This window comes from Dryobates pubescens, chromosome 31 (assembly GCF_014839835.1).
Source record: "Dryobates pubescens isolate bDryPub1 chromosome 31, bDryPub1.pri, whole genome shotgun sequence".
NCBI lineage: Eukaryota > Metazoa > Chordata > Aves > Piciformes > Picidae > Dryobates > Dryobates pubescens.
In genome coordinates this window covers 4,751,213-4,776,610 of record NC_071642.1, presented here as the reverse complement: position 1 = coordinate 4,776,610, position 25,398 = coordinate 4,751,213, and the positions used below count along the sequence as shown (strand labels likewise).

The window sequence follows — 25,398 nt, the reverse complement described above, 5'->3', positions numbered from 1 at the left end:
ACAGCTCCTCACATAAGCCTGCAGGGCTGGCACTAGGGAGGGGACACCAGGGGGGCACAGAGAAGGAGGGGGAACTGCTGCCTGGGAGCCCCTGAGGGTCCCTGTGGGCAGGGGAAGGGGCAGAAGGGGTTTTGCTGTGTGGGTTGGGGTGAGGGCTGCCCTCCTCCTGAGGGGATTTCAGGGCAGGCACAGACCTGCAAAGCACAACCTCAGAGCTCTGCTGGTCTGTGGCTGCAGGAGGGCACAGGGGGTGCCCCATGCCCCCACCTCTATGGGCAGCACACACACCAGCACAGAAGTCCCACAGCAGCCAGGGGCACAGCTGGGCATGGAGCAGGTCAAAGAGAAGCTTTGCTCCCCCCCAGGGCCACTCTGCCCCCCAGGACCATGCAGTGTCCCCCCCAGCACTGGTACCCTGGCAGGCCCTGGGGCTGTCCTCCATCCCCTGCAGCACTCCTGACCCCCCCACTGCCACAGCTCCAAAGGAGGCTGAGGCCATCTCCCCCCTCTGCCCCCACAATCCCACAGGATGCCCTGGCAAAGCAGGACAGGGGCTGGTGGGAGAAGGGGTCCCCATGGCCCATTTGGGAGCCACCTTTGCAGCCCTGTCCTGGGAGGGCCTCACAGGCTCCTTCCCCACCCACTGGCACCTTGGGGCTGCCAGGGCCCCAGGGGAGGGGGGCAAATGCTGAGGGGGGCTCTGGCCAAATGTAAATGGAGAAAGCCAAGGGGCCAGGACCCCCCAGCCCAGGGTGGGTGCCAGGGTGGCAGCTCCCAGAGCAGCCAAGGAAGGGGCACAGGCAGGTAAAACATTAAACCTCTGCTCTTTATTGGGTGCCTGGGTTCCTGGCCCTGCTCCCCGAGCATGCCAAGAGCTGCAGGAGGCTCTCCAGGGGTGACCTGAACTTGGGGAGTGCTCCAAGCAGGACTGGACTGGAGGGGGGGCAGGGCAGGGGGGGCACCTCCTCCACCTATCCCCATATTCCCCTGGGGAAAAGGGCTCTGCCCCAGCCCCGGGCGAACGCCAGGCACCGGCAGCGCTGGTCCCGGGACAGCTCCCAGCCGGGCAGGCTGCAGGGAGCAGGAGCTGCACACCCAGCCTGGGGCCCACCCTGCAGGGGGGCTGAGGAGGGGGCCGGGCCCCCAGCCCCTCTCCAGCTGCCTTATTGCTGTCGTCAGAGCAGTGGAGCAGGCAGGAGCTGAGGAGCCAGCCGGTCGAGGAGAGGGGATGAGGACGTGTCCGAAGCCAAGGCTGTGCCACCAGCAGGGAGGGCTCTCATCTTCCTGGGCAGGGGGCAAGGAGGGAGCTGCCAGCCTGTGCCAGCCCGGCCGGGGGTGCCGGCAGCGCCGGGGCCGACCCCGGGAGGGAGGGAGGGAGGGAGGAGAGTTGTGCTGTGCCCCGGAGGAAGGGCACTGCCCTCTCCAGGGCACTCGGCCCACAGCCCAGCCTGGACCAGCTCCTCACACCTCCAGCAGCAGGGCCTGGGGGAGGGGAGGCCGGGAGAAGAAGTGGAGACACCGGGGAGCGTCCCCCTGCCCCTGTGGCCACCCCGGGGGCAGCATCCCCCTGCCCCTGTGGCCACCCCGGGGGCAGCATCCAAATGCCCCTGTCGCCACGCCGGGGGCAGCGCCCCCTTGTGGCCATCGAGGGGGGCAGCAGCCTCCTGTGGCCAGGCCGGGGGCAGCGCCCCCCTGTGGCCAGCCCGGGACTAGGTGCGCTGGCTGGGCAGCTCCTGGGAGATGAACCTGCGCAGGCGCTCCAGGTACTGGCTGTAGAGTTCGATGTCGTTGTGCCCAGCCCCATCCACCCAGAGCGGCTCCACCGCCTTGGGGCAGCGCTCGAAGAGTGCCAGCCCGTGGGAGAAGTCAATGACCTCGTCCTCAGTGCCGTGGATGATGAGCACAGGGGAGGTGATCTTGGAGATCTTCTCGATGCTGCCAAAGAGAGAGAGGGAGGGAGGGAGGGGAGGGTGAGGAGAGGGGATCAAGGCGTTGCCCTTCTTCCTGCCCTTCCTCCCCACCCCCCAAACCACAACTGGGATCAGGAAATGCTCTTTGATCCCAGCAGAGTTGCTGCCAAGGATGTGCTGCAGGACAAAATCCACCCCCCTGCCCTGGTGTGACAGATGAGGACCAGACTGTGGTGACAACAGTCCCAAAGGACCCAAGGCAGGGCTGAGGGACAGAGGAGCACAGGCCCTGCCCGCATCAGGCTCTGAAGGGGAAGCTCTTAGCCTGACCCCAAAGGCCACATGAGGCCATGGGGACACAGAGCATGGGTTGGTGGCTGTCCCCTGGGACCTCCTGGCTGCAAGGGAGAGGAGAAGCAGGAGCTTGTCCCACCCCAGCACTGCCTTGCCATCAGCCCTGCCAGCTCCACAGAGGGGCACAAAGACCAAGAAGATACCCTGGAGAGAAGGGGTGGCCCAGGGACACCCTGGGCTTGTGACACCTGACAAGAAGCTGACAACAAAGACACTGGGACAGGATGGGCAGGAGGTAATGCAGCCAGAGGGGCAAAGGGTACACAGACAACAATGGCTTCAGCAGGGGCACAGACACCCAGAGGGGACCAAATGGCAGGTGGTGGGCATGGCTGAGCCACTCATTGGGCCACAGTTCTCACCACAAACCCCCTGCATGGTCAGGGCTGGTGACCAGGACAGAGCTGGTCCAGGCACTGCCCCTCCAGAGCTGAAGGGTCTGGACAGCTGGGGTCAGTTTTGGGTCTCTCACTGCAAGGAGGACATTGAGAGGCTGAAGCAGGTCCAGAGAAGGGCAACAAAGCTGGGGAAGGGTCTGGAGAAGAGGGCTGGGGAGGAGCAGCTGAAGGAGCTGGGAGTGGTTAGCGTGGAGAAGGGGAGGCTGAGGGAGACCTCATTGCTCTCTACAGCTCCCTGACAGGAGGCTGCAGGGAGGTGGGGGTTGGGCTCTGCTCCCTAGGATCAGGTGATAGGACAAGAAGAAACGACCTGAAAATGTGTGAGGGTGAGGCTGGAGATGAGGAACAATTTCTTTGCTGGAGGGGTGGTCAGGGCTTGGCACAGGCTGCCCAGGGAGGTGGTGGAGTCCCCATGCCTGGAGGTGTTCCAGAACCCTGTGGCCACGGCCCTTGGGGCCATGGCTTGGTGCCCATGCTGGGGTTGGACTGGATGACCTCAGAGAGCTTCTCCAACCCAGACAACAACCTGGTGCCCCTGTGGCCCCTGCTCAGGCACTCACTTGGGGAAGGCATCAAACCAGTAGGTCTTCTTGGTGTCGGGGAAAGCGACTCTCATGCCGGAGGTGAGGGGGGAGTGCAGCACGATGGCAGCGCACTCGTAGCGCGAGGCCAGGTCCACCGTGGGCACGGTGCCGATGCTCTGCCCGTACAGAATGATGTTCTCGGGGCTGATCCCATACCTGCAGGAAGAGCAGGGGGCAGCTCAGCACCCAGGGGCACAGGCCAGAGGGTCACCCTGCTCTGTGCCAGCCCCCAGGCCAGGCCATACCCCTGCAGAGCCTGTGCCAGCCCCCAGGCCAGGCCATACCCCTGCAGAGCCTGTGCCAGCCCCCAGGCCAGGCCATACCCCTGCAGAGCCTGTGCCAGCCCCCAGGCCAGGCCATACCCCTGCAGAGCCTGTGCCAGCCCCCAGGCCAGGCCATACCCCTGCAGAGCCTGTGCCAGCCCCCAAGCCAGGCCATACCCCTGCAGAGCCTGTGCCAGCCCCCAAGCCAGGCCATACCCCTGCAGAGCCTGTGCCAGCCCCCAGGCCAGGCCATACCCCTGTAGAGCCTGTGCCAGCCCCCAGGCCAGGCCATACCCCCGCAGAATCCCTACCCTACCCCTCCGGGTCCCCAGCCTCGCCGGCGCTGCAGCTGCTTTCCGGCCTCCCCCTTCCCGCGCTGGGAGGCAGCCAGGAGCCCCCTGGGGGCCGTTCCCGGTTTCCCAGCAGGGCTTTCCCGGCGCCGGGGGGGCCGGGGCGGTGCTCACCGCGTCCGCAGCGCCTGCCAGGCGGCGTCGATGTCGCTGTAGAGGTTGCGCTCCGAGGGCTTGCCGGAGCTGACGCCGTAGCCGGAGTAGTCGTAGGAGAAGATGTTGCAGTTGATGCGAGTGCCCAGCCCGATGTAGAAGCTGCTCATCTGCCCCAGGTCCACGGCGTTGCCGTGGGAGAACAGCACCGTGTACCTGCGGGCACAGGGGGTGCGCTGGGCACGCTGCCGCCCGGCCCTGCCGCTCGCAGCCGGCGGGAGGTGCCCAGGCCGTGCCAGCCAGGTCGAGCCTGCCCGGGAGGATGAGAGCCAAAGGCCAGCATGCAAAGGGCCAGCACCGACCTGGCCACCAAGGAATTGGTCTCTGTGGACAGCATTCCTTGGAGGTGCTCCCGGGAAGAGCAGAGAATCCCAGCATGGAGGGGCTGGGAGGGAGCTGTGGAGCTCATCCAGGCCAAGCCCCTGCCAAAGCAGGGCACCCACAGCAGCCTGCCCGGGAGCACAATGGCCAGGAGGGGTTGGAAGCTCTCCAGACAAGGAGACTCCACAACCTCTCTGGGCAGCCTGCTCCAAGCCTCCAGCACCCTCACACCAAACAAGTTTCTCCTGTTCAGGTGGAGCCTCCTGGGTTCCAGTTTGTGCCCATTGCCCCTTGCCCCGGGCACCCCTGGCCCCTCTGGCACTTGCTCCTCTCACTCTCCCTGAGGAATCAAATGTGTGGTGAATCAGACTCCAAGTGCCCTGTAGGAAAGCTGGGGACAGACTTTGGAGCAGGGCCTGCTGGGACAGGACAAGGGAGGATGGTTTGGATTTAAAAGAGGAAGCTTGAGAGTGGAGAGAAGGGAGACATGTTTGACCCTGAGGGTGGGGAGAGCCTGGCCCAGGCTGCCAGAGAGGTTGGAGCTGCTCCATCCCTGGCACCAGTGCAGGTCAGGTTGTTTGGGGCTGTGAGCAACCTGCCCTGGTTGGGGATGTCCCTGCTGGCTGCAGGGGGTTGGACTGGGTGAGTCTGAAAGGTCCCTTCCCAGCCACCCCATTCTGTGAGACCACAATTCTATGACCTCCAGGCCTGCACAGGCTCTTACCATCCATGTGGTCACCAGGGGCTGGGGACAGAGAGTGAGCAACTGGCACAGACCCTCTGGAGCTCCCCAGGAGCCTCGCAGTGACACTCAGTTCAAATCTGGAGCATTACCTCATGGTATGACATCAGGGCTGATGTGAGGGACAGCCTGGGGGACCCCTCCATCCCCACAGCCTCTGGCTTCGCCTCTGCTCCATCTTTAACCTCATTCCCAGCTGCAGCCACAAGCCAGACCAGTCCTGGCAGCTGGGGCAGCATCACCCAGCCTGGAGGGTGCCTCCAAACCCCCGTAGGGGACCAAGCTCCTTCTGCAGGCCGCCAGGTCAGGCTAGGACACAGAACTGGAGGAGAGGAGGGGGCAGGATGGACCAGCACTGGAGCAGGCTCCCCAGAGGCACTGTGGAGTGTCCTTCTCTGGAGACTTTCCAGCCCCATCTGGATGCCTTCCAGCACGACCTGTGCTGGATACTACGATCCTGCCCGGGCTGGGGGTTGGACTCAATGATCTCTGGGGGTCCCTTCCAACCCCTAACACCCTGTGCCCCTGTGCCCGGCCCCTGGAGCTAGTGCCCAGTGCTGTACTCAGAGCGAGATCTGCCTGATGAGACTCCTCCTGCCCCGAGCCCACCGGCGTGCCCCCAGCTCCGCGGCCCCAGGCCGGCGCACCCCGGGGCGGCTCACCTGGCGCCGGGCACGCAGCGGACGTACATGCAGCCCACGCGGTTCCCCCGGCTGCTCTTGGTGACGAACACCTCGATGCTGTCCAGCTCCCGCTGCGAGTACTGGAAGTCCGCTCGGTCCTTCAGGTGCAGCTTCCAGCGCCCCCCGGCGGCGCCGCTGCCGCGCAGGGAGCCGGTGCTGGCGCTGCCCGCGGGCTCGGGCTCGGGCACCACGGCGTAGGTGGGCTCGGGGGGCAGGAAGGCCAACTTGGCGGCGATGCGGCTGGGGCAGGGCGGGCAGCAGAAGAGGCAGCAGAGCTGGCTGAGCGACAGCCCGTTCATGGCGGCGGCGCCCGCGGGCGGGAAGCGGCCGGAGCGGGCTGGGGGGGGGCGGTCCGCAGCGGGCGGGGGGGCGCCGGCGGCCTGCCCTCAGCTGGCCCTGGGCGCTGCTGTCGCCAACAGTCCAGCGCGGGCCGGGGTGCTGCCGGTCGGGACAGGAGCGGAAGCCATCCGGCTGGCTGCGGGCAGCGGCGGTGGCCTGCGGGCAGGGCAGGCAGCAGTCAGGGATGCAGCCCCTCCAGGACCCCCTCCCACCCCCAGAGGCAGCACTGAGGGATGCAGCCCCTCCAGGACCCCCTCCCACCCCCAGAGGCAGCACTGAGGGATGCAGCCCCTTCAGGACCCCCTCCCTCCCACCCACCCCCCAGATACATCAGGCAGCAGTGAGGGTGGAGCCCCTCTAGGACCCCCCTTCCCCCTCCCAGATACATCAGGCAGCAGTGAGCACTGGAGCCCCTCTAGGACCCCCCTCCCCAGATACATCGGGCAGCAGTGAGCACTGGAGCCCCTCTAGGACCCCCCTCCCCAGATACATCAGGCAGCAGTGAGCACTGGAGCCCCTCTAGGACCCCCCTCCCCAGATACATCAGGCAGCAGTGAGCACTGGAGCCCCTCTAGGATCCCCCCCACGACCTTCCTCAGATCATCATCAGCAGCAATGTTGGCTTGAGCACCTCCAGGACCTCTCCCCGGCCCCCTCTAGATACATTAGGCAGCAGTGAGGGCTGGAGCCCCTCTAGGATCCCCCCCTCCCCAGATACATCAGGCAGCAGTGAGGGCTGGAGCCCCTCTAGGATCCCCCTCTCCCCCCAGATACATCAGGCAGCAGTGAGCACTGGAGCCCCTCTAGGATCCCCCTCTCCCCCCAGATACATCAGGCAGTAGTAATGATTGGTGTGAGGCCCTCCAGGACCCCTCCCCCCGCCAAGATACACCAGGCAGCAGTGAGGGCTGGAGCCCATCCTGCTCCTCCCCACAGCAGTGGGCACCCCCAGACACATCTGACCCTGGGCTGGGGACAGACGTGCACCTCCCTGGCACAGCCAGGTCCTGTCCCCAGCTCACACACACACAGAGCCCCAATGCTCAGGCTGAACCCACGCACCCCCACTCCTCCCCCCCCCCAAATCCAGCCTCCTTCAACACTTCCCAGCCCACACCCTGCGCTGCAGCCCGCACCGGGGGAGGCGAGGACAGGGATCTCACACAGCCCACACCACCACAATGGCCACACAGTGGGTGGCACAAAGGTGCCTCCAGGACCTCCCTAAACCCCGGCGCAAGGTGGTGGGAGGATTGAACAGCCGAAGAAAAAAGAGGGGGGGGGGGAGAAAGGAAGAGAATTAAGGGGGAAAAAATAGAAGGGGGAAGAAAAAAAAAAAAAAAAGAGAAAAAGGCAACTATTTTCTGCAAGTTTGGGCACAGGCTCTCGCTGAGGAATGTCAGAGCAGCCCACACCCCGAGGAATTCGCTCCATCTGCTTCAGCAGCGCTGGGAAAGGGGAGGAAAGGGTGGAGGGGGGAGGGGGGGGGGAGGCCTCCCGCCCAGCTGGGAGGGGAAGGCAGGCACATGGCGCCCAAATCCTCCCGGATCACACAGAATCAAGGGAATTGTTTGGGCTGGAAAAGCCCTCCCAAGGTTGAGTCCAACCAGCAACCCAACCCCACCATGGCCGCTTAACCATAGCCACAAGTGCCATGGCCACAGGGCACTGGAACACCTCCAGGCATGGGGACTCCAGCAGCTCCCTGGGCAGCCTGTGCCAAGCCCTGACCACTCTGGAAGCAAAGGAATTGTTCCTCACCTCCAACCTAACCCCCCCCGCGGCACAGTTTCAGGCCATTTCCTCTCCTTCTATCACCCGGCACTAAGGAGAAGAGAGCAGCGTCCCAAGCCCCGGCGCCGCGTCTCGGGGGCTGGGGATGGATTCAGGTCCCCCCCCCAGGGCCGGTGGCCGCCCACCGCAGCGCTGGGGGCAGCGGCACTGCCCGCACATGGCAGCCTCGTCCCTGCCTGGGCTGGGCAGCGCCGAGCCCGTGGCAGCAGGCGCGGCCGGCGGTGTCCGGCAGCCGCGGTCGCGCCCGGGCACGCCGGGGTGTGGGTGCCCGCGGGCAGGGGGCGGCTGGCAGCGGACGCGCAGGGTGTCACGCTCGTGCCCGGCCTGGCACCTGCCCCCCGTGGGGGCCGGCTCCGCACCACCCACCCTGAGCCCGCAGCCAGCGTGCGGCTGGACCCGCGCCACCCGCAGGGCCTGGCCCCCTCGGCACGGGCTCTCACCCACAGCCGGAGCGAGGGGCCCCACGCCGCATCCACTCACTGACCAGGGTGGGAGCCCCCACCACTGACCGGTGGGTGCACCCCGCGCAGTGCTTGCTGCCGGAGAGGCTCCCACACACTGACGAGGATGGAGCCCTGAGTGCCGCTGGCACACGCTGACCCTCCCCCCACTCCATCCTCTGGCAGGCGCAGGAGCCCCCACCCCCAACACACACCGGCCTGCGTGGGACCTTCCCTCCCCCCCCCCGCGACCGCCGTGGGCCTCCTTCCCCCCAGACTGCTGTTGGGGCCCCTGCTCAACACACACCGACCGGCGTGGGCACCCCACTGCACTGCCTGCTGTAGGGGGGGGCACACACATCGACCACCCAGGGACCCCCACCGACTGCTCTGGGCCTCTCTCTCCCCACTGACTGCTGTTGTTCAATCCCTCCCCGCTCAAATGACCAATAGGTGCCCCAGCCCCCCCTACCCCACACACTGATTGCTGTGGGCCTCCCCCACCCACACTGACGGGCGTGGGGCTCACAGCCCCCCAGAATAAACGGCATGGGCCGCCCCCCATCCGCTGTAAGCCCCCCAAACCGACACGCTGACCGGTGCGGGACTGCCCCATCCCTGCCCCGTGTGCTCCCTCCGCTCCCCGCCAGCTGACCCGTGTGGGCCTCCCACGGCCGCTGTGGGCTCCCCAAGCCCCCACGCAGAGCAGCGGCCCCCCCACGACTGCCGTAGGCCTCCCACACACACAGCCCGGCGTGGGCCTGGCCACGACCACTGTGGGCCCCGCACCCCCCTCCTCCACTGAGCGGTGTGGGTCCCCCGCACCGCCTCGCGGCCGTTGCCCCCACGCTGACCCGTGCGGGCCCCCCACGACCGCTGTGGGACCCCAAATCCGCCTCCACTCAGCGGTGCGGGACCCTCCCCCCGCCCCGCGAGCCGCGTACGCCCGCCGCCAGCAGCCCCCTGTACGCCCGCCCCGCTCCCGGGCCGAGCCGGGCCCGGCACCCCCCGTACCGGGACATGCTCTGCCGGGGCCCGGCCGGGCCCCCCCCGCTGCCGGGGCTGCCGAAGGGACGACTCGGTCGCTACAGGCCCTCCGCGGCGGGGGCGGCGCTGCACAACGGCCGCTCTGGCCCCGCCCCCTGCTGCCCGGAAATTACGTCATCGGCCCGCCCCCTCCCGTTGCCATGGGAACGCCGCGGCCGTGCCCGCGGCTGCGCGGCCGTGGCGGCTGCCGGGGAACGGCCGCTGCCGGGCCCTGGCCCCGCAGCTACGGACTTGTTTAGACCGGAAAAGCTCTTTACGGTCATCCAGTCCACGCCTTACCCCAGCACTGCACCCCCAAGACAGGGTCCTCGGCACCACATCTGCACAGCTCCGAAACCCCTCCAGGGATGGGGACTCCGCCACTGCCCTGGACAGCCCCCAAGGGGAAGAAATTGTTCCTCATGTCCGACCTAAACCTCCTCTGAGGCAACTTGAGGCCATTTCCTCCTCTTCTATCAGCTGATCCTAGGGAGCAGAGCCCAACCCCCACCTCACTGCAGCCTCCTCTCAGGGAGCTGTAGAGAGCAATGAGGTCTCCCTCAGCCTCCTCCAGGCTGAACATCCCCAGCTCCCTCAGCTGCTCCTCCCCAGCCTTGTTCTCCAGACCCTTCCCCACCTTTCTTGCTTTTCTCTGGACCTGCTCCAGCCTCTCAGTGTCCTTCTTAGGGCTGGGAGACACTAAGTGGCTTTACTAACCTTGGCTGCATCAGTTTTGTCACTGGTATTAACTGCTCTGCTCTGTCTCATGTCCCTTTTATGTGCAGGGAGGGTAAGGGTGAGCAGGCAGGGAGAAGCTATTAGCTTCCCCTGGTCCTTATGCTGTTCATTAACTGTAAATACCTGTAATTATTGTAAATCATAGAATCATTAGGTTTGGAAGGGACCTCAAGAATCATCCAGTTCCACCCCCCTGCCATAGGCAGGGACACCTCACACCAGAGCAGGTTGCTCACAGCCACATCCAGCCTGGCCTTCAAAACCTCCAGGCATGAGGCTTCCACCACCTCCCTGGGCAACCTGTGCCAGTCTCTCACCACCCTCCTGGGGAAGAACTTCCATGCCACGATGGGGAGTCCCACCAGTCAGTGTGTGCTGGGGGGAAGTCCCCACACCCAAAGGGAGTTTGGTCCCCCAGGGCTTGGGGGTACTGGATACAGCCCCAGGACATAACCTGAGCATTGGGGTGGTAAGAAACTTGGGAGTCCCTATGCTCCTAACCTTCACCCAGCACCAGGCACAGTTATTGAATCATGGAATGGCAGGAATGGGAAGGGACCTCTGGAGATTGAGTCCAACCCCTGGGCCAAGGCAGGGTCACCAAAAGACACTGAGGCAGAGAGCCCCAGAGCTACCCTGGAGAAGCCCAGAGCTGACTGGTGCACCACATCCATGCCCACAATGAAGCAGCCACAGCATCCAAGCAAACTAGACTGTATTCATATTTACACTTACCAAGAGGAAGGAAAGAAAAGGGGGAAAGGGAGGTGGTGGAGGAGCAGGTGGCTGCCAGTTTGCTGTGTGAGCTCTCCCATTGCATCCATGGAAGCTGCTCCCTCTCCCCAGGGGCTCACAACCTTGGTATGAACACAAAGCAAGAGCTGATTGCACTTTCTCTTGGTGGTTCATCCTCAGCCTAAACCTCAGTGGCTGACACCTGGCCTCACCACTCACATGGCCTCACCACCCACCACCAGTGCCATGCTGATGGCCCAGCACTAAAAAGTGCTCTGGGCCTGAGGCTGATGTTCTGCAGATGCCAAAACCCAAGGAAGAAGCCAACATGAGCTGGCCTGGCCTCTGCTGCGCTCCAGTGGGGGACTGGCATCACTTTTGGGAGGCCAGAATCCTTCAGGCAATGGCAGAGAGCAGGAGCTGCTGCCAGGCATGCACTGCTCTGGCATCACAGGGGAAAAACCAAACTTTGGGAGTGATCTCCCCAACAATCCCTAAACTACCATGAACAGGGAAGGAGAAGCAGCCCTTGGCAGGAGCTGCTGTGATTTCCCTCAGCTGCTCTGCTCCTCTCTGCCCTTGGATGAGCTGCCGCCGAGGGAAACGCTTCCAGAGCGTGGGATGGGCAGGAGTGGGGCAGAGGCTGCTGCACCCCTGGGGCCTCCTCCAGCTTCCTCTGCTGCTCAGAACCCTGCAGTCACCACCCAGCTTCTGGTGTTCCCAGGGAGGAGATCAGACCTTGATCCCAGGTGGGCACAGCCCCTGTGGAGTACAGAGGTGGAGCTGCTGCCTGCCTTGTCCTGCATACCCTGGCCCTGTGCTGTGCACCACAGCCCTGCATTTCCCTTTTTCACAGACCCAGATTTCTCCATGTGGTGTTTGTGGAGTGCTGCTGAGCCCAGGGTTTAGCTTTCCTTGCACCTCAGAGCCTTCCAGGTGCATTTTGGGGCACCCAAGTACTCTGTGCTTGTTCAATGCACCCCAAAAACTCTCCTTTTGCTTTCTCTTGCAACCTGGGGCCCTCCCTGAGCTTTCCAGCACCCCCAAGAACTCTACTTCAAGTCCTTCTGTGGCCTCAGGTGACCCCAGCTGCCACTCCCTGCTCCACAAACCCCTCCATGGGCTCCTCTGAAAGCCCCCACCTACACTTCTGGGCACGCCAGGGCCCTCCTCATGACTTTTCCCATGCCCTGCAGCCCTCTGCATGCCTTTTCCTGCACCCGATGCCTCTGTTCGGCTTTGGAAGCATCTCCCAGGGATCAGACCTTGCCTCTTGCCCCAGGGGGACATGCAGAGAGGTGGGAGAGCAGGGCAGTGGCTGGACAAAGGGGCAGAAAGGCCCTCACCCACTATCAGTGCAGCCCATAGGGGAGGAAGGGTCCCCAGCTGTGTGCAGGAGCAGGGGAGGAGGCAGAGGTTTGGTGATCTGAGCTTTGTGCAGAACCCTGATGAGAAAGAACTGAGTAAGGCAGAAGGCAGGGGGGGAGCAGAGGGGAGAGGAGAGGTGCAGGTGGTTACAGCCTCCCTGGGGAACAGGCCAGAGGTTCTTTGGGGGTTGCTGAAGCACAGGGCAGGGGTGGTGGAAGGGAGTCCCTGGCCACCCCGGGTCCCACAGGCTGGCTCCCTCCTCATGGCAAGGGGCACGAGGCAGTGAGTGGGACCTTCCTAAAGCCCTGACCTGCAGCTGGAGTGCAGCCACCTCACCTCAAGCCACAAAAGAACTTTCCTGCACTGGTCCTCTGCTGCTCCACCACCTCGGTGCTTCAACAACAGCGGCTCAGAGGGAGGGGGAGGGGTATTTGGGGTGTCAAAACTACAGAATCCCCTTCTGTGCATCTTGGGGTGGGGTGGGGGGAAAGGGTGGGTGAAAGGCAGCCTGGCTGCCCAGGGTTCCCCAGCTCCTGGTTCTAGATGTGCCACAAAGAGACGTGGGGGGCAGAGGGGCCGCCCCTGCCATGCAAACCCCCCCTGCCAAACGAGTCCGAAGGGCTCAGCGCTGGATCAGCAGGGCAGGACAGTTCCTTTTCCCTTGGGAAGCTGCTCGGGAAACGGATCAGCTGAGCTGCGGGGGCTGGACGGGCGGGAGGGGGCGAGAGAGAGAGGTGCGAGGAGCGCCCCGGCTCCGGGTGCTCGCTCCTGTGCGCCGCCGGAGCCTCCGTCACACCAGCAGGGGGGGCCGGGAGGAAGAGGAGGAAGGCTGGGAGGAAGGGGAGGAGCACCAGGCCACCGGGCTGCAGTTCGAGCCGCTCAGCCCCTTCACAACTTCTGGATCTTCTCGGCCACAACGACGGGGTTCTCCTTGCGGATCTTCTCGGCAGCTTCTGCCTTGTAGTCGTAGGGGCAGGCGTGCATGTCGGAGTACCGGTGGATGGCGCAGAACAGGTTCCCGCAGCGGCAGTCGAAGCCTGAGGGGCAGGAAGAGCAGAGACAAAGCTGCTTCAGCCTTGGGAAAGCAGCAGCAGCATCCCCCACCTCCCCCCCGGTCCCCAGCTCCTCCCTGCCAGCCCGGGAATACCGAATTAACCAGGCTGGAAAAGACCTTTGAGACCCTCGAGGCCAACCTCTCACCCAGCACCATCCAATCACAGGCACCGAGTGCCTCATCCAGGCTTATTTCAGGCACTTCCAGTGATGGTGACTCCACCACCACCCCTGGCAGCCCATTCCAATGGCCAATCTTTCTGGGAAGAATTTCTTCCTAACATCCAACCTGAACCTGCCCTGGTGCAGCTTGAGACTCCACCCCACGCTGAGAGAGGGTCAGGCGTGGGGGGTGCCACTGTCCTGGAGAGGAGAGAGGGAGGCTCGGTGTAGGGGACAACCACAGCTGGCAAAGCCACTCCTGTGAGTGCACCAGTTCCAGAGAGCCAGGCAGCTACTGGTGAGGGTCCAGTGGTGCTCCTGGAGCAGCTCTGTGAGACTCCTGGGGCTGAGAGCCTGGAGGAAAGCAGCCCAGAGGGGATCTGAGCAATGCTTAGCAAGAGCTAAAGGGCCTGTGGGGGGCAAGAGGCTGGGGCCAGACTCTTGTGAGTGGTGCCCAGGGACAGGACAAGGGGCAAGGGGCATAAAGTGGAACCCAGAAGGTTCCACCAGAGCAGAAGGAGGAAGTTGTTTGTTGTGAGGGTGCTGGAGGCCTGGAGCAGGCTGGCCAGAGAGGTTGTGGAGTCTCCCTTTGTGGAGAGCTTCCAACCCCCCCTGGCCATTGTGCTCCTGGGCAAGCTGCTTGAGCAGGGGGGGTTGGAGTGGATGATCTCCAGAGGTCCCTTCCATCCCCACCACGCTGGGATTTTGGGATTCTGTGCTCTGGGCAGCCCCAGCTGTCACAGTGGTGGGAATCACTCCCAGAGCAGCTGCTCTCCATGCTCCCTGGGGACAAAGGCCTGCTGGGATGCAGAGTGCCAGATTACTAACCCAGAGCAGGCTCCCCAGGCAGCCTGAGCTGCATCCAAGCTCTGCATGCCCGGGCAGCAGGCAGCAGCATCTGCAGTGCCCAGCACTGAGCAGCAAAGCCTTCACCTCGTGGGGGTCTGAGCTGTTTAAGCCTTCCAAATTCATCATTCAGCCCCTTCCCTGCCAGGCAGGGCTGGTCAGCAGTGCTGCTGCTCTCACAGCACAGTGGGAAAGTAAAGCAGGAGCAGGGAGGGGTTTGCTGCAGCACAGCAGATCAGCCCTGGCAGTGAATCAGGCTCCTTCCCTTCACTTCTCCCCAGCTGCAGGCACCTTGCTAGGAGGTGCCAGTCTGCTCCTGTTTGAGAAAACCCATTTTATCCTGAATGCCCTGAACTAGCAGAAGCTCCCTGCAGGTTGGTTCCTATAGGAGAGGAAGCTTCTTATAGTTTGAGGAGAAAAAAAACAGAAGGAAGTAAAAAAGGAGGAGTCAAAAGAGAAACAGAGAGAGGAGAAAAGAGAGAGAGAGAAGGAAGAGAGAAACAGAAGAAAACAGAAGGAGAAGCAGAAAAAAAGGGAAGAAAAAGGAAAGGCAGCACAGCCTCTCCCTCACACCTTTGGGCACACAGGGACCCACATTGCCCAGACCCTGCCAGTGCCAAGGGGAGCGTGGGTCCAGCCCCTGCTGCTGGACACCCCCTGCACAGCTCCAGGGGCTACAACCACAGCCAGCCTGAGCTGGGGCAGAGCTGGACCCACAGCCAGCCTGAGCTGGGGCAGAGCTGGACCCACAGCCTGCCTGAGCTGGGGCAGAGCTGGACCCACAGCCAGCCTGAGCTGGGGCAGAGCTGGGCCCACAGCCAGCCTGAGCTGGGGCAGAGCTGGGCCCACAGCCAGCCTGAGCTGGGGCAGAGCTGGATCCACAGCCTGCCTGAGCTGGGACAGAGCTGGACCCACAGCCTGCCTGAGCTGGGGCAGAGCTGGACCCACAGCCAGCCTGAGCTGGGGCAGAGCTGGACCCACAGCCAGCCTGAGCTGGGGCAGAGCTGGACCCACAGCCTGCCTGAGCTGGGGCAGAGCTGGACCCACAGCCAGCACTGCCTTTGCTTCTACCAGAAGCAAGAACCCAAGGGGCTCCATCCAGACTTGGAGACTCTCCAGGACACAGCCTCAGATTCACAGAGTGCATGGGGTTGGGAGGGAGCCTCCAAGGGCAGCTTGGCCAACCCCCTGCAGGCAGCAGGGACAGCTCCAGCCAGAGCAGGCTGCACAGGGACACAGCCAGGCTGACCTTGAATGTCTCCAGAGATGGAGCCTCAACCAGGGGGCAGGATCCTCTCTCTCTCCAGCTCTGGCCACACTGCTTTGGATGCAGCCCAGGATGTGATTTGCCTTCTGACAGTCCCATTTGCAGGCCAGAGTTTCCCTTCCTCCTCCCTTGTCTCTTGCACTGTACCCCTTTTTGGAGGGGTATCTCCAACCACTGCCCCTCTGAAGCCAGGCCAGCAGGGCTAGGAAGGTGTCCCCACAGGCAGGCCCTTACCAGTCAGCCCAATCTTCTTCCTGCAGGTGAAGCAGCGATTCTTCTTCTGTTTGGGTTTCTCTGCAGCTGTCTTGTCCTCAGCAGTGCTCTGGGACACCTCAAGCAGGGTACCTGGAAGAGAGGCAAAAGAGTTTTGCTACCTGTCTTGATAAAGCAAACACCACTTTGATTCCAGGAGCTGCTTGGTGCCCTGCTGACTGTGTGCCAGGGGCCTCCACGTGCACACTGCCACCCCGGTGTCAGAGCAGAGCTGATTCTGGTCAGGAGTTGACTTCCCAGCTCAGTGAGGCTCAGTGAGGCTCTTGCTGAAGTTCAGGACAGGTTTGCACAGCCAAGGGCTGCCTCTGGCACTGAGGACACTGATGGGGAGGGATAGTTCCTGCCAAGGGCCAGGCTGCAGAAAGGCTCTGGCTTGGATTTGCTCCTGGGCTGACCAAGGGCCTTGCCAGAGCTGTGCTCCACCTTTGGGGGGCAGAAAGGCAGAGCTGGCAGCTGTGGGGAGGAGCAGGGGACCCTCAACTGACCAACAAGGGATTGCAGCCCATGGATGGCATCTTCAGGAGCAAGCTGAGGGATCCCCAGGGTCAGGCCTCTTCTTCAGTGGTTGGCATCCAAGCAGGACTCTGTCCCTTCTGCCTGTGATCCTGATCCCTGTGTTCCTGAAGCCAGTTCCAGAATCCAGCTCCTGAATTCAGCTCCTGTCTGCTGCTGAGCCCAGTCTGGGACCTCCCCAGTGCCTGCCCCCACTATCAGTGGTGACAGAGCCACCACTGCCACCAGGGGATGGGTTCCATATCGATTTTGTCTATCTTCCTATTTATTTCCTGTCATTGCTCTCATTCCCATCCCAGCTGCTTTGGTTTCTGTCCCACCCCATCAGCCTCTGCCCTCAGGGAAGCAGAGGGGCTCACAGAGGGCCTCTGGCACTCATTTAGTGGCCAGCCCAGGCCTGACTCTTGACAACCAACATACCCCCAACACTGAGATATCCCAAGAGTCCCAGAATGGGTTGGGTTGGAAGGGACCTCAAAGCTCAGCCAGTCCCAACCCCCTGCCATGGGCAGGGACACCTCCCACCAGCCCAGGCTGCTCAGGGCCTCATCCAGCTTGGCCTTGAACACCTCCAGGGAGGAGGCAGCCACAGCCTCCCTGGGCAACCTGTGCCAGGCTCTCCCCACCTTCACTGTCAAGAATTTCTTCCTAATCTCCATTTCCATCTTCCTAATCTCAATCTTCCTTCTTCCAGCTCAAAGCCACTGTCCCTCATGCTGCCACCACAAGCCCTCATAAAAATTCCCTCCCTGGCTTTCTTGTAGCTGCCCCCCCTTAAGGTACCACAAGATCTACACCTCAGCCAGCCTCAGGTTTTCTCCCTGTTTCAAGCTCCTGAAGCCCAAGGCTCAGAAACTGCAAGGAGTTATTAGGGTCCAGCCATGGGACTAGGGCCTAGGGTCTGGCTATGGCACACAGAAGGTGACACAAGGACCACTGAGGTCCCACTGAGGAAAGGCAACACCAAACAGAGCTACTTGGTGCCTGCCACCACTGTACCACGGGCAGGAGAGTCCCTGCACACAGCTGAGCTCCACAGCTAAGCCCTGAGTTAATCTTAGCAGGGGAGAAAAAAACCAAACCCATAAAATAAAGAAGTTAACCCCTTGTAAGCTCTCCTAATTGTTTTTGCTGCCTCTTATGTAAGTGTTCCTCATATGTAGGTCTCAGAATGCTTTACACAGATACTCATCACTGCCTCTAATCTACCCAAAGGAAAACTGAGCCCTGAGAGGCAGATTGGTAAAGGTCAGAGACGCTTAGCAGGATTTCCTACAGCTACCTAAGCAGGTTACAGGAGCCAACAGGAGGGAGGAGCTCCAGCTGCTTGCAGACACTCACCTGCAGAGCTGGAAACCAGGCTGAGGAGACAAGCAGAGAGAGCCTTGTGCTCCTGACCCTGAACAGCTTCCTGAGAGCCACCCCCTCAACAAGGAGCAGGCTCCCCCACAGGCTGCCCCAAGCCTCTCTTCTAGCAAGCTCTTTCTCACCAGCCTCTTGTGAATTGTCTCCTGGGCTTGCAGGCCAGGGACTAACTCATTGAATCAGAGAGTGGTTTGGGAGCTTGATGATCTTCAGACCCCCCTGAATGGGCTGAAGTTGGAAGGGACCTTAAAGCTCATCCAGGTCCAAGCCCCTGCCATGGGCAGGGACACCTCCCACCAGCACAGGCTGCTCAAGGCCTCATCCAGCCTGGCCTTGAGCACCTCCAGGCAGGAGGCAGCCACAGCCTCCCTGGGCAACCTGTGCCAGGCTCTCCACACCCTCACTCTCAACAATTTCTTCCTATCTCCAGTCTACCTCAATCCAAGATGCCCAGCTGTGGGGTGAGGAGAGCCTGGGGTTTTAGCAACCAGCAGCTCTCAGGGGGTTTTAGCTGTCAGCTGAGGTCAGGGAGGGTGGCTCCAGGGCAGTGTCACTCAGCTACAGCTCCACTACACCACCTTGTAACTCAGTAACTGGAGGAGCTACCCTGCTGGGCAACAATGCCCTCATCACTTTCAGTGCCCTTTTTGGGCCCCTCACTCCAAAGACATTGAGGGCCTGCAACAGGTCCAGAGCAAGGTGACAAAGCTGGGGAAGGGTCTGGAGAACAGGGCTGGGGAGAAGCAGCTGAGGGACCTGGGGGTATTTAGTGTGGAGAAGAGGAGGCTGAGGGGAGACCTCACTGCTCTCTACAGCTCCCTGAGAGGAGGCTGGAGCCAGGTGGGGCTTGGGCTCTGCCCCCAAAGAACAAATGACTGGACAAGAGAAAACAGCCTCAAGATGCCCCAGGGGAGGTTTAGGTGGGACAGGAGGAAAAACTTCTTCCCCTTGGGGGTTCTCAAGGCCTGGCCCAGGCTGCCCAGGGCAGTCCCCATCCCTGGAGGGGTTTCAAAGCCATGGAGATGTGGTGCTGAGGGCCATGGTTTGGTGGTGCCCTGGCAGTGCTGGTTAAGGGTTGGACTGGATGATCTGAAAGGTCTCTTCTGACCAAAAGGATCTCTTGATTCTGTGATTCCAGGCACCACTCTGCACACAAAGTGCCAGCAGAGGGGCAGATGTGTCTCCTACCACACTGGGTGACAACACCCAGGCCAGCAGCCACCCTTGGGCACCACACATGCCTCCTCTCTCCCAAGACCACACTGGCTCTGCCTCCCTTCCTCCCTTGAGAGACAGCAGGGAAGTGCAGGCAGCAGCAGGCAGCAGCAGGCAGGCAGCAGCAGGCTGTGGGACGCTCTGGGCTCTCTGCCATTGCCTGGGAGAGACGTCACAGGAGATTATGCTGCTGCCAGGCAGGCAGGGCTGGCAGCTCCTCAGCCCACAAAGCCAGCTCTGTGGGCCTGCCCTCAGGCACAGCCTTTTCTCTCCTCCCTGCTTCAGAAGCAGATCAACTGTTTCTCCTCAGCTCTGCTTTTTGCTGGGTTCTCCTCCCCCTCTACTCTGCCCTGGTGAGACCACACCTGGAATATTGCATCCAGTTCTGGGCTCCCCAGTTCAAGAGGGGCAGGGATCTGCTGGAGAGAGTCCAACAGAGGCTACCAAGATGACTGAGGGACTGGAGCACTGCCTGATGAGGAGAGGCTGAGAGCCTTGGGGCTGTTTAGTCTGGAGAGGAGAAGACTGAGAGGGGATTTAATAAATGTTTATGAATCTCTGAGGGCTGGGGGTCAGGAGGGAGGGGACAGGGACAGGCTCTGCTCAGCTGCACCCTGGGATAGGCCAAGAGGCAATGGATATAAACTCCAGCACAGGAGGTTCCACCTCAACATGAGGAGGAACTTCTTCACTGTGAGGGTCAGAGAGGCCTGGAACAGGCTGCCCAGAGAGGTTGTGTGTGTGACTCTGTGGAGTCATGCCCTGTGTGTTCCTGTGTGACCTGTGCTGGGTTCTGTGGTCCTGCTCTGGCAGGGGAGGTGGACTCAGTGATCTTTGGAAGTCCCTTCCAACCCCTAACACCCTGGGATCCTGTACCCCTCCTGGCCTCTGGAGTCAGTGACCAGTGCTGTACTCAGACTGAGATCAGCATCACTCAGTCTACCTGATGAGGAAGATGCTGATGAGACTTCTTCTGCCTTGCCAAGTTCTTCTGCCTCGCTGCTGGTTTCTTCTCTGGATATGCTCATGGCTGTCATCTGATGGGTCACAGGAGTCTGGGCACTGGGAGCACAAACAAACAAATAAAGCAGGGAGCAAACACAAAGGTTGGCTGCTGACAAACAGCAACATGGGAGAGACCTTCAGCACAGAAAGTTAATTGCACGATCCTCAGAGGTAGCTCAGGAGTACAGTAGGCCAAATCCCCTTGAGAATTGGGATCAAAGTTCTTTGTAGACAGGAATAGAATCAATATCTGATGATCTCAGCTTCCTTTTCCACCCAGTTCTATCTCAAAGCCAACACAACAGCCCAGACAAACAAGCCCAGGGCCAGGGAACAGTTATGAGTCAGGACTGTAAGTGATGGCAGAGCTCAACACAGGACAACCTTCCTTCCTGTCTCATGTGACCAAGGTCCCTAATGCTGCTGTCACTGCCTTCCAGACTGAAGGTGCATCCACTTCAGACCAAGGGGAAACCCAAGTCCAACACAGCTGGTGACAGCCAAGGGGCACTGGCTGCAGGAGAACCAAGATGCCTCTTCGCTTACTGCAGGTTTCAGCTACACATCACCAGGGACATCTCAGTCTCCCAGACACACCAGGGTAACAAAGAGCAGCTCTGCAGATCCCCTCAGCCTGATGAAAGACAAGAACTAAGCCCTTGTGCCCCAGAGCTGGCTGCAGATGCAGAGCCCACCCCAGGCTGTGGCCCTACCTGGCTTTCGCATCCTCAGGCGTGGAGTCTCCCTCCGCACGCTGCCCTGCGATCGCCTCTGAAGCCATGGGGCTGCTGCTGGGACCAGTGGGTGCTGCAAGACAAGGCCACAGGCTTGGTGAACTCCTTCAAATGCCAGCAACTTCCTCAGGTGCCTGGCAGTCAAAGATTAAGCAGGATGAGCACTTCCAACAGGCTTTGAAGTCCTGATTGCCAGCAGGAGCTGAGAGGGATCACTCTCACAGCTCCTGTTTTAACACTCCCTTCTCTGAATTTGTCCACAGAGGGTAAGACAGCAGGGCTGGATGGACCTCACCAGGACCCAGGATCAGGAGTGAGGCCTTCTATCAGGATCACACAGCCCTCTGAAATGAGCTGCTGGTCTTCAGGAGAGCTGTAGGCCTTGTTTATGGAGGTCTGCTCAGCTCCTCAGGGTCTGGGAGCTCCCTTTGGGCAGATAAGGATTCATCTGCAGCAGCTCCACGCTGAACACCTGGGGATTTCATATCTGGAACCCATGACTCCTCCAGCCTCTGCAGGACTTGGGGCTGCTGGAGGGTGATGAGCTGGACATAAGCTGTCACTGAGTGCTGCCAGCCCAGCTCCAGCCCTGTCCTGGGCTGATCCCCAGCAGTGTGGGCAGCAGGAGCAGGGAGGAGATTCTGCCCCTCTGCTGTGCTCTGCTCAGAGCCCCCTGCAGTGCTGGGACAGCTCTGGAGTCCTCAGCACAGCACAGACAGGGACCTGGTGGAGCAGGGCCAGAGGAGGCCACAGCAATGCTGGCAGGGCTGGAAGCCCTCTGCTGGGAGGCCAGGCTGAGAGAGTTGGGCTTGGGCAGCCTGGAGAGGAGAAGGCTCCAGGGAGACCTTCTGGTGGCCTTGCAGTGCTTCAGGGGCTGAACAGGAAGCTGGGAACAGACTTTGGAGCAGAGCCTGTTGGGACAGGCCAAGGGGGGATGGTTTGGAACTGCAAGAGGGAGCTTGAGAGTGGAGAGAAGGGAGAAATGTTTGACTCTGTGATTGTAACCCAGCTGCTCAGCAGAGCTTGCATCCAGGCTCCTGTTCAGTGCCTACCTGAGGGGCTGATGCGGTCGCTGCTCTGCTGGCGCTGCAGGAACTCCTTGTAGCAGACGGAGCACATGCCGTTGGTGCGGGGGCTGCCGTAGAAGCCACAGCCCGTGGTGCACAGCAGAGGCACCTGGGTCTGGTTGGTCTCCTGAGCCATCTTCCCTCCTCCAGGGCACTGAGCTAGCAACAGGAATAAAAGGAGACAGCTGTCAGGGCCGGGGAGCTCGCTCAGGGTACACGGCAGCTGAGGAGGAAGGAGCACAAAGGATCCCGAGGGAGTCCGGTTCCTGCCCATGCTCAGCGCAGCCCTCGGGCATGGGATATGATCCAGCTGCTGGAGAGGGTCCAGAGGAGGCCATGAAGTGATCAGAGGGCTGGAAACCTCCTCTGTGGGGACAGGCTGGGAGAGTTGGGGCTGTTCAGCCTGGGGAGGAGAAGGCTCCAGGGAGACCTCAGAGCAGCCTTCCAGGACCTGAAGGACTCCAGGAGAGCTGGGGAGGGACTGGTGACAAGGGCTGGGAGGGACAGAATAAGGAACAATGGCTTTGGGATGGAAGAGGAGAGACTGAGAGTGGGGATGAGAAAGAAATTGTTGGTAGCAAGGGTGGGGAGAGACTGGCACAGGCTGCCCATGGAGGTTGTGGCTGCCCCCACCCTGGAGGTGTGCAAGGCCAGGCTGGATGAGGCCTTGAGCCTCCCTGGGCTGGTGGGAGGTGTCCCTGCCCATGGCAGGAGGCTGGAACTGGATGATATTCAAGGTGCCTTCCAACCCAACCCATTCTGTGCCTCTATGAATATCCAGGGCTGGAAAGCAGCCACAGGATCCACTTCCTGGGGCCTCCAGGCACCCAGAGCTTAGCTGCCAGAGCTCAACTGCCCACAGCCAGGCTGAAAACCAAGAGGAACCAGCCCCTGGAGCTCCCTCCTCGCACCATGAGGCTCCTTAAACTCCCAGGGACAAACCAGCACACAAGACCCAAACAATTGGCTCCCCGAGGGTAACAAGAAGTGCCATTGTGGAGCAACTAATGACTCCTGCAAACAGCAGAACAAAGAATGCCTCTCAAGCAGCAGTGGCCAGCCTTATCAGTCACATTTTGCACGGGTTTGTTCTCATTTCCAGGCTGTTTTACTTTTTTAGTGCTCAGGAAGATGATGTAAGTGGTGCATAAAGAACTCACTGACTCAGTTCTGACACACTCCTGTATTTCCAGACACACACTGCTCAGCAGAGTTAAGCTGAAAAGAAGGGTAAGGTTTCTTCCCAGCAGCAAAGATGTGGTCCTGGAACACCCTCCCGAGGGGGGAAAAGCAGCCCCCGTGGGACCTGCTTTTTAAACTGGATCTCAACAGCACACTCAAGTTACCTCCACAGCCAGGGACTGGCCCCTTCCACCCACACGTGGTGCAGCATTTCCACAGCCACACTGCACCGCACCCCTTCCAACCAGAACCCTAAGCACTAACTCCCAGCAACAACAAACACCAGGTGTGTGCCAACAACGCAGCCCTGGCCAGTCCAGCTTGGGTGGAGGACAAGGGGAGAGGATGTTTGTGGCACCCTGGTGGTGCTGGTGGCTCCAGCTTGGGTGCAAAGACACAGCCTTGCTACTGGCGGTCCCCAGCAGCCATCCCCCTTTGTGAGATGCACAAAGTGTCCATCCCCACACAACTAACCCTGCAGCTCTCTTTCATGGCTTCATGGCAGGCTGGTTGGAACCGGATGATCTAATTTAAGGTCCCTTCCAACCCAAACCACTCTGTGATTCCATGAACATTTGCTCCACTAAGGGAATAAAGAACAGGAACACGAAATAATTACCCTCCCAGGAGTGCTCCCGTGGGATGGAAGTGGATCAGCTCTGGTTTACTTCTCCTTGTCCTCAGCTGGGTGATTCGAATCTCCCCTCCACACTCGTGGCTCCCCTCGCAGAGCTCAGACCAGCACTCCCATTACCAGACCAGGAATCCTTCCCCAGCACAAGCCGACCTCTCCTTCGGCACCAGCAGCCAAGGGAGCCTCCTCCGCACCAGACCCGGCAGGCTGGATCCCCGCAGAGGCAGCAGTCTGGCAACCACACACGGATGAATTTTCAGGAATCGCTTCGGATTTTGAGCGTCCCTGGAGAGAGATGATGATGATGATGATGACTGCTGTGACCTCGGACGCGTTCAGCTCTCCCTTTGCCAGCAGCCCGACGACGACCTGCCGCGGGAGCCGAGCGGCTCATGGCTTCCAAAACCAGCTGAAAGGAAGAATCGCGAGGGGCAGCGCGCCGCTGCCGCTGCACCCCGCGGCCCGGCAGGCCGGGACGAGCCGAGCGCCCAGGGAAAGCCCCAGGCCACCCGCCCACCCCCTCCCCTGCTGCCCCGGCCGCTGCCCGGGCCAAGGCCGGCGTCGCCCCGGCGTTCTCCCGTACCCCCCCACGCCGCCGCAGCCGGGCCCCGCGCCCCGTTCCCCGGCCGCGGCAGAAATCGAGGCCGAGGCTTTGCGGCCTGCGCGGCGGCGCCCCGGGGCCGGGCCGGGCCGGGCCGGAGCAGGCCGCCGGGCCGCGCCGGGCCCCACTCACCGGCGGCAGAGGCGGGCGGCCGCCGGGCCAGGCCGGGCAGGGCCGGGCCAGGGCGGCCGCCGGGAAGCTCAGGCAGGCAGCGGGCGAAGCGGGCTGCCGGGAAACATGGCGGGCGCGGCCGGCGGGACCGCGGCCCCCGAGCGCCCTCCCCCGGGGAGGGCCCGGCCCGGGCGGGACTGCGGCGCCGGGACGGGACGGGGCCTGCGGCCGGCGCCGGGCAGCGCTCCGCAGCGGCGCTTGGGCCATGGCCGTGCCCCGGCTGCAGGGCAAGGGGCTGGGACCCCCTCCCAGCTATGGGGGCTGGGGTATAGGGCAAGGGGTGGTGACCCCCTTCCAGCTATGGGGGCTGGGGTATAGGGCAAGGGGCTGGGACCCCCTCCCAGCGATAGGGGCTGAGGTATAGGGCAAGGGTCTGTGACCCCCTCCCAGCAATAGGGGCTGGGGTATAGGGCAAGGGGCTGGGACCCCCTCCCAGCTATGGGGGCTGGGACCCCCTCCCAGCGATAGGGGCTGGGGTATAGGGCAAGGGGCTGGGACCCCCTCCCAGCTATGGGGGCTGGGGTATAGGGCAAGGGGCTGGGACCCCCTCCCAGCGATAGGGGCTGGGGTACAGGGCAAGGGGCTGGGACCCCCTCCCAGCTATGGGGGCTGGGGTATAGGGCAAGGGGCTGGGACCCCCTTCCAGCTATGGGGGCTGGGGTATAGGGCAAGGGGCTGGGACCCCCTCCCAGCGATAGGGGCTGGGGTATAGGGCAAGGGGCTGGGACCCCCTCCCAGCGATAGGGGCTGGGGTATAGGGCAAGGGGCTGGGACCCCCTCCCAGCTATGGGGGCTGGGGTATAGGGCAAGGGGCTGGGACCCCCTCCCAGCAATAGGGGCTGGGGTATAGGGCAAGGGGCTGGGACCCCCTCCCAGCAATAGGGGCTGGGGTATAGGGCAAGGGGCTGGGACCCCCTCCCAGCTATGGGGGCTGGGGTATAGGGCAAGGGGCTGGGACCCCCTCCCAGCTCTAGGGGCTAGGGTAGATGTTTGCCTCATCTGTAGCTGAGGGCTTGAGACCCCTCTGTGGGTGTAAGGGTTGGGACTCAGCCAGACTTCCCTGTAGAAAGAGAATCCAGGACACCCTGCTGGAGGGGCTGGGAAAGAGTCAG

At 62.0% G+C, this 25,398-nt stretch overlaps 2 protein-coding genes across 2 annotated transcripts; both read right to left on the bottom strand.

The window, feature by feature from the left end:
- Nucleotides 1-1,601: 1,601 nt before the first annotated feature.
- Nucleotides 1,602-6,096, bottom strand: ABHD17A (abhydrolase domain containing 17A, depalmitoylase). Its single transcript, XM_009909607.2, has 4 exons — nucleotides 5,738-6,096; nucleotides 3,974-4,168; nucleotides 3,223-3,402; nucleotides 1,602-1,935 (listed from the first exon to the last, which is right to left on the bottom strand). The coding sequence occupies exons 1-4, from the start codon at nucleotides 6,055-6,057 to the stop codon at nucleotides 1,710-1,712; spliced, it is 921 nt and encodes a 306-aa protein (XP_009907909.2). The 5' UTR covers nucleotides 6,058-6,096; the 3' UTR covers nucleotides 1,602-1,709.
- A 6,681-nt stretch (nucleotides 6,097-12,777) lies between these two features.
- On the bottom strand, nucleotides 12,778-24,391 carry LOC104308194 (AN1-type zinc finger protein 5-like). Its single transcript, XM_054175268.1, has 7 exons — nucleotides 24,248-24,391; nucleotides 23,500-23,799; nucleotides 21,684-21,857; nucleotides 20,611-20,704; nucleotides 19,836-19,954; nucleotides 15,761-15,871; nucleotides 12,778-13,235 (listed from the first exon to the last, which is right to left on the bottom strand). The coding sequence occupies exons 3-7, from the start codon at nucleotides 21,832-21,834 to the stop codon at nucleotides 13,087-13,089; spliced, it is 624 nt and encodes a 207-aa protein (XP_054031243.1). The 5' UTR covers nucleotides 21,835-21,857; nucleotides 23,500-23,799; nucleotides 24,248-24,391; the 3' UTR covers nucleotides 12,778-13,086.
- Nucleotides 24,392-25,398: the final 1,007 nt, after the last annotated feature.